The sequence below is a fragment of the Alnus glutinosa genome, chromosome 13, assembly GCF_958979055.1.
Source record: "Alnus glutinosa chromosome 13, dhAlnGlut1.1, whole genome shotgun sequence".
In the NCBI taxonomy this organism is placed as follows: Eukaryota; Viridiplantae; Streptophyta; class Magnoliopsida; order Fagales; family Betulaceae; genus Alnus; species Alnus glutinosa.
Genome location: NC_084898.1, coordinates 20,784,769 through 20,793,174, shown reverse-complemented (window position 1 = coordinate 20,793,174; position 8,406 = coordinate 20,784,769). Strand labels below are relative to the sequence as shown.

Here is an 8,406-nt window from a genome sequence, read left to right as displayed (position 1 = left end):
TTTATGTAAAATTTGAGTACAAATATTTGCTTGTTAGAATAGCAGTGGTACAAATTAAAAAACACAAAAAAAAGCCCATGGCAAGAAAACTTTAATTTTCATTAAATAATTTCAACATCAGCTCTAGAAACACGTTTCCAAAATAACTGTTGTCATTTCCAGAGCAGTGTGGTAAGGCCAACATTGACGAATTAAGATCTTCTACAATTATTTTTTCGAATTTGAAAAAATTTGAACAGATGATTGTAGAAGATCTTGATCCAACATTGACACTTGTTCTCAGCAGAAATTGACTGGGGAGAGAATCATTAAAGTAAACGCAAAAAGGCCATTTGAAGACAAAAGAGGAAACTGGGGATATGAAACAGTGGTGATTCTGAGAACATGATTTGGGGAGAATGTCTGGTTTGTGGACTCTTCCTTTTCCACAAAAAAATATTGTTCTGTTCTCTATAGTCAGAACACCACAAAGGAATTACCATGATTTGATCTATGATCTACAGATTAAAGTCCTAAGGGCTATATTTTACTCTTATTCACTTGATGATCTAATTGAGTACAAACTGCTCTATTTATAGAACTCACATATAATTTGAATTTATTCAAATCCTTAATCAAATCTATTTATTTAGGGTAATGTAGTCTAATAAAATCTTTATCAAATCCCTAAATGTAGGGTAATCAAATATACTCTAACACTAGCCACACTATAAGGATGACAAACCACAACCATTAGAACTCTGGTAAAAAGAAAAGGTTACCAAAGTCAGCCCAAAGTTTTTCATAACTAATCCAACACTATGTGACCAATCAACCACTACAGATTGGAGAATTGCTTCCACCATCTTTAACATTCTCTCCATCATCCCACCAACAGCTAACTGGAAAGCTAGTCATGTTAACCGAAGTGCAAACTTCTGTGCCCACCCTGTGGTAAATTGGGCCGCAACTAGAATTCATTCTGGCGGCATTCCCATCTTTTTCCCTTTATCCACATATTTTTCTCCATGTATTGGAAAAGACACTCCCTCCACTTTCTTTGTTCCATAAGTTAGTTTCTTTCCTTTCTTTTCGTTTTTTTTCTACAATGTACTTGTAAAAATAAAAAAAAATATTAATATCCCAAACAACTGTCTCTAATGCTTTTAGGCACAACTTTATCACTTGCAAAAGAAGTATCTAGCACCACAATTACCATCATCACCACCACCTATTCATGCCACCTTCAGCTTGTGATCACTGCAGAGTTCAGAACAAACAAAGCAGTGTTTGCATACATGTAAAGGGTTGGAATAAGAATGTCCTATTTGAAGAGAGCCTAAACTCACTACTTGGTATACTATTCTGTATATTTGTTTTTCCACCTCCACAAATTATATTTAGTTAATCCTACTTATTTTCTCATCCTTTTCAGGCAGAGTGCATTGTATTCCCCTACAGAGAGGCCAAAAGTAGTAGCTAGATGCAAGTAGAAAGCTACCAAAGATGAAAAGGGAATTATTATTTTATAAAAAAGAATCGCTTGTCAAAAATCATAAAAAAAAAAAAAAAAAAAAAAAAAAAAAGGTCGAACTATGATTGTATCTCTCAACCAAATAAAATTTAGATTATAATACATCACGAGTAGTCCATGACTCACTGAAGTTCCAAATTACTCACAAGGTACAACCACAATTGTTCTTTCCGAATGAAGAAGTCCACACCCTCAAATCCATTTTTCATATTTTCTAATTGACTCTTTCAGAATTGATCAAAAACATCATTTTTCATTTTCGTGCAACTCAAGGGTAGAAAAGCATGAGGAAGAAGTCTTATTCTCAAGGCCACGACTGATAATATCGTGCAACTCATGGGGCAGAAAAGCATGAGGAAATTTTTTCTTACTTTTTATATCTCCTTTCCTATATTCTTTAAAACTTAGGGGGGACTACCAAAGGGGGTGAACAGTATATGCTGTCAACCTGTCACAGGGACATCTAGAGCTTGAGAATAATAACTAAGGGATGATAAAAAATCATAGTTTTTCACCCCTTTACTACTTCTAGAAAGAAGAATCCAAAACTAGAACTGAAAAGGAATCTCCTGAAAACAACAAAAGAAAAGGACCCGTCACTCTTGTATCTATCAAACATCTTAAGATGGACTGATTCAAAATGAGGACATAAGAATGCTTACAATTTTTGCAATGTATAAGCTACACGACTTGGGCTTTGCAAGGCGTCAATCATCTTTCAAACCTGTAAGTGAGCGATGCATATGTTACTATTTTGTTTCAGTTTCCTTGATCAACAAAAGAAGAAACATGAAAGCCCAAAGAAAGAAATGGAATCACAAGCATGAAAAAAAAAAACCCTGAACTTCATCTAATAATGTAAGATCCTCTAAAACAGCAGGGTCTTGGGGTTAAACTGCATAGTTGTGCTGTATACAATGAGTTACAAGCATGGGAACCACACCACAAAGACAACTTACGTGAGCGATTATTTACCAAAAAAAAAAATATATATTGAAAAAACCAAATTAGTGTATGACTCATGCCTCCAAATGCATAAATGATGGGTATACGATTCAATGACTTGAGTTCATGGAAGACTTGGGAATCCTAAATTATATATATATATATATATATATATATATATATATATATATATATATATATATATATATATATTTAACTAGTTTTGAGTTGGAACCTCAATGATGATGCAGGGTCCACTTGGGGATTTACTTTGCTAAAAAGATAACTTATTTTAGGTTTTCAAGTGCAATGGTTCGCTACAAGTTTACTGTTTATTCAAGCCTGACACTTTGTAAATTATTTTGACCAAGGACTCCACCACCTTTCTAATGCATTTTTACAACGAGCTAAAAGATAAGAATCATCGAACAAATAACTTCACATTGTTTAACTCTTCAAAACAATTTATTGCTTGAATATGTCATCTAATGATGACTAGTTTCAAACCCACCTTAAGGAAGATCCTGAAGTGAGTCAAACAACGGTGCAACCAAAATTTTCATTTTATTTTTTCCCCTCTCGGCTCCTTCATAACTGTCATGGCAAATTATGGTCCTAAATACTACTGATAAAATTTCCCAATTAACATCCAAAATTTTAATGTATGTGAATACTTCCAAACGACTAGAAGCCAGCATATTAGCATATTAACAGAAGAAAGATTCAAATCGCATCAATAAAACTGCAGAAATATCTGAACAAAAAGAAAAAAGAAGAAGATATAAGAATCATATGAAAATGAGGAGTCAATAACAAACTAGTAGCAATAATTCCAGATTGATAACAAATTATAAATACTTTCAAGATTACAAACAAAACGAGTGGCACTTGTTAGCTTACCTTTGTGAGGGCGGAAGAAGCGACTACCAAACATTCCTAAACTTTCCCAAATAGACCTAGTAAGGACTGGCGGCATGCTCTTCCTGTCAAATAAGTCAAACTCTTTGTGGGAGAAATGGTTTTGCTTAAAGCTAGAGAATCTTCTATAGGCTTCACTTTGCAGACTAGAGACAAGAGGTGCAATGTTATTCCAGCCATCCCCTGCAACATCTTTTTTGGAAAGAAGACCACTGTATCGGGCCAACTCCAATGCACCACTTCTGGTAGCCATAATTGCTGGGAAAAGAACGAAGTGATCAACCTTTTGCACTCAAGACTAATCCTTAACTAGACTGACACAAACAAACATTCAGATCAACAAGGTAGTACATGCATAATTGTATGAATCAAGGCCTGAAGTGTTTATGTTGCCCAAAATGCTTAAAAAGCAGTGTGAATAATCTTTACAGGCAAGCAACTAATACAAAATGTAGCATATGAAACGATTTAATTATAAATGAATACTATACCATCATAAGGAACTTTGAAGGGGAAATTTGCAGGCAGACCAATGCCAAAACCAGCCAGAGTGATGCCCACATTAAATCCAACACCACAGCCAGCTCCAACATAACCAATTACCTCAGGGCCAAAACCAGGGCCCCATCCAATACCACAACCAATGCCTATTCCCATGCCCCAAAAGGCTCCAGATGTTGGATGCACAGGATTCCATCTTTTATATCTCCTGAACAGACCTTTTATAATCATTAGGACCTGTGAACGAAGATGACAAAGGGATGTGATTGAAAAGAATCTTCAAGAACACAATAACTTGTAATTGACAACACACCTTAATAACATTCCATATGACAATGCACCTGAATAGCATTCAAAGTGAATTTAGTGTTAGATCAATTCCACACCTATTATTCAGTCATCTGATGTAATTATTTATTGATTACAAGGTACATAGATTCACATAATATAGGTGTACTAAAGTGGATGAAGCAACTTTCTGCTGCCTTCATATTGTAAAGCAAAATGAAAATATATGCTATTGCAACTTTCAGAAATTCCACTCATACCATCCTCAATGGAAGAACAGAAATTTACTCATAAGGATATTCATCCCTATGGTACATGTTAAATATTATAAAGCAAAATGAAAATATATGCTATTGCAACTTTCAGAAATTCCACTCATACCATCCTCAATGGAAGAACAGAAATTTACACATAAGGATATTCATCCCTATGGTACATGTTAAATATAGAGTTGAAAGCCTAGTTGAAGTTCCAAAAAGTGTAATGCACCAGAAGTTCCCAAAAGCAGAAAACAAAGTTCTGAGATTTGCAGGCTATCCAGAAACAAAGACATATATGCATCATTTTCCAGACCCTCTACCAAGCTTAAGATAAAAACTAGAACCATAAAAATCAACAGGGACGGAGGGTAAGGTGGGGAGGGGAAATGTCATGAAGACATCCTTAGGAAATTCCCATCATCAAGTTTTTGAGAGAGAAACACCCTTTTAGCAATTGGAAAATCACCAAAAGGGTAAAGTAACTATTAAGCAGCTTAGACGCAAAAGCACATGCCTTTCACCAAAAAAAAAAAAAAACTCTCCCTCGCTTGTGAGTCTTTTTACATTTCCAAGAGTGACATATCCCCCTTTTATCCCTCAATGGTGATGTGACTTTTAAAATCACTATTGGATCAAAATTCAATAATTATACATCACAAATTCAACGGTGATTTTAAAAGCCACATCACCTTTGGAAAAATAAAAGGGGGATAGGTATAACATTAATTCGCGTATAAGAGTTGCCCAGAGGGCCACACAACGCAACTCCAAACCAGACGCGTGTAGACACTCGTCCCAAGGAGCTAACCATGACTTTGATACCAATTGTTAGAGAGATAAACGGCTAGGGAGTTTTACCAAGAGCACATTAATATACATATTTAGACACCACTCTAGCCCAAAAGCCTAAGCTAATGGGCTTGAGTCTACTTAGGTATATTAACTACTATTTTCCTTTATACTTTCTCAATGTGGGACAGAACGCTCACAAGTGCACTCACAACAACTACATATAAACATGCTGCCTTAATTTCAGCACAAATGCATAAGGTAAACAAGAAAATTACAATCCCCAAGTAAGCCTCGTAGATATAGTATACACTATCCACACGTTGAAAAGTACTTCATTAAAAAACTATGAAACTTTTCTTTTCCTTTCTTTCTTTATTTTTTTGACAAATGAATATGAAACTTTTTCTAATTCCTTTTGATCTAAATCACCAAATATTGATGTTTTCTAAAGAATAAAACAAAATGCATATACTAATAAACCTCATCTTCACCTTTACTACTAAAAGACATCATGCTACATGCCAGTGCAGCTATAGAATTTTGCTTTTGCTTCCATGCATAACAATAGTAACAAGTCAGATCTTTTTGAACTTTGGGAAAAAAATAAATAAAATAAGAAAAAAGAAAGTCAGATGTACTGAAAAACTAGTAATGAACTTCAAAAGAGCTTTTTAATCCTCTGTACAGGGTGTGAATGATTTTACAGGGCCAAAAATCTCCTCTTTATTCAATGCAGTAATTGTCTATAAGCAGAAAGGAGCTCAAATGAAATTTTCAAACAAACAATAGCGTGAAACCATCATACAATTTACTGAATGTTCCATACACCACATAGATACATACATAAATACAAGCTGCCTTAATTTCAGCACAAATGCATCAGGTAAACAAGAACATTATAATCTCCCCAAGTAAGCCTAGTATATATACAGGCACATCCAGTAACAATGACACCCATCAATCGACTGTCCAACATAGTAGCCATTAGCTCAAAGTAGACCCTCTAGTTTGATCCTAGTCATCTAAGCCATTAACTAACTTTGTCATAAACCACCATTAAATTAACAAGCATTCGATTCTCATTCCCATTCAAGAACTTAAATCTGCGAAACAACAAGTTTAATATATAGCACAAGCTTGACACTTTCCCTTCTATGACATTCACGCTCAGGTTTTTTTTTTTTTTTTTTGTTCCAAAACTACTTCTTTTGCTCCACCTGTTTCAACTGGGGTTCGGACTCCTTTCTTTCCATTACCAGATTTTGTTTTCTCGAACCAAATACCGAATTAATGTTTGATAAGAATCCAAAAAAAAAAAAAAAAAACGCGATACTTACAAGAAAAATCAGCCAAAGCATATAATACCCAAAACAATTCTTATAACACTGAAGAAAAAATCAATCAGAATACTCAAAAAGAGTAATGAAATTTTGAGCAATGAGATTACCATCAAATTCCGCTTTTGTTGCTGAGGCTGTAAACGAAAAATGGCAAGCAAAACATGGGGAAATGGATAACTCTGCAAACCGAAAGAGACCCGTTTTTAATTGGGTTCGGGCATATGCTGTAATGGGTTTTCGTCTTGTAAGTTTTGGTCACACTTCCAAATACCCATGGCCTTGGCCTATTGGTCCGTGTAAGCATAGAAAAAAAAAATTAAAAATTAAAAAATTAAAAATGAAAAATGAAAATTTTAAAGTTAGCACTCTCCATCTCTATCTCTTTTACTCTCTTTTTTCTTCTTTTTTTTTTTTTGGTAGCAACATGTAGAGTGTTAGGTTTTTATGTGACAACTTCAGTATCAAAACTAATGAGTTTGTAAGTTCATTATTAGGGTATAAGTTGGTTCTAGAATTAGAGAGAGTTGTGTTTAAAAATATCAAGTCTAGAGGCCTCCGGTCGATAGGTTGTCGAAAGCGGGCATATGTCACTTCAAATAAAAGAGCCACAAAGAAGCTTGGTCGAATGCTACTCGAAAAACGTTCGAACATGGTGTTCAAGAATTGAAAAATTGAGCCACATAGAGCTCCGATAAAGGTTTAAACTCGATGATTTTACAAGCTACTCAAAAGAGCCACATAGACATTCGGTTGATAGCTGGTTGATGCTAGTTCGAACAGAGGAGCCATAAAGACGTCCGGTCAATACCCAATTCATACATGTTCAAACGCACCGCACTGTTTTGTAAATTGACTATAACCTAAAGTTTAGGTTTTCTCAAGCCCTATATAAGGATTGACTAGCACAATTTTCTTAAAGGGTGTCATGCCATATTTTAGTGTGTTAAGATAGAGTTTTTTAATTCCTAAGTCTTCATTGAGTGATCTCTCTTAGAATTATTTGTTAAACCACACAAGCTTTTAGAAAAAGCCTTTAGCTACCAAGATTTTGGGATTGCAATAGGAAGCTCGATAGAAGATTTGCCCAGAGGTTTTTGAGCTACTGCAGTAAAAGACAAGTGGGTCACTTGTCTATACAAGGGAGTGTCCATTACAAAGGTTTTGTAAGTGTGAATTTCTTGTAATTAAATTATTCTATATATGGATGAGTTTCTTGGGTTTGGTTACCCCGTAATGATTTTACCTTTGAGGAGTTCTTCAAAGGGTTTTTACTTCGTCACTAAATTTTGTGTTGATTGATTTACAGAATTAACAACATCGTTCAATTGAGCATAAACCCATCAAACGTCTCATCATTCTTCATTCTAATTTCATCAAACTTAAATGTCAACATCTGAAGTTTGAAAGTTTTCATCCTCTTAGTACCTTCATGGGTTATCTCTAGGATATTATATACTTCTTTAGTAACCTCACAATTAGATATTCGCCTAAATTACTTTGGAGAAGGCCATGAACATTGCATTAAGGCCTTTACTATTCCAATTACACGCACTAGTCTCCTCCTTGGTCCATTGAGCCAAAGCAGTTTCTGGACGTTTCCATCCGATCACCTAGAAACTTAAAGGAAGCTCTTATGTGAACCTTCCAGCACACGTAAATATTCCCATCAAAGTGGGGAGGAGCATTCAAAGACTGAGATTGTGCCATGACAACGAGAGTCGAGGATCACACTCAGAAGGTAAATTCAAACGGAGTGTACCTCGTTTTGATTCCAATTGAAAGATTGGGTTCTGACCCTAAGGCACACAATTAAACGATTATGCAGAAAAATATGAATTGAAATTTTTGC

The 8,406-nt window shown here is 35.0% G+C and overlaps 1 protein-coding gene across 4 annotated transcripts; it reads right to left on the bottom strand.

Annotated features, from left to right (window-relative positions):
- Positions 1 to 1,550: 1,550 nt before the first annotated feature.
- LOC133854425 (cadmium-induced protein AS8) lies at positions 1,551 to 6,806 on the bottom strand. 4 transcript variants are annotated; one of them, XM_062290628.1, is made up of 5 exons: positions 4,191 to 4,235; positions 3,868 to 4,114; positions 3,359 to 3,634; positions 2,176 to 2,237; positions 1,551 to 2,082 (listed from the first exon to the last, which is right to left on the bottom strand). In XM_062290628.1, exons 1-4 carry the CDS (start codon positions 4,227 to 4,229, stop codon positions 2,221 to 2,223), a joined length of 579 nt encoding a protein of 192 aa, XP_062146612.1. In that variant the 5' UTR covers positions 4,230 to 4,235; the 3' UTR covers positions 1,551 to 2,082; positions 2,176 to 2,220. The 4 variants fall into 4 exon arrangements, with proteins under 4 accessions (XP_062146612.1, XP_062146614.1, XP_062146613.1 ...); XM_062290630.1 differs by adding an exon at positions 6,665 to 6,779 and having other exon boundaries at positions 1,866 to 2,237; positions 4,191 to 4,218; XM_062290629.1 differs by lacking the exon at positions 4,191 to 4,235 and adding an exon at positions 6,665 to 6,806 and having other exon boundaries at positions 1,866 to 2,237.
- Positions 6,807 to 8,406: the final 1,600 nt, after the last annotated feature.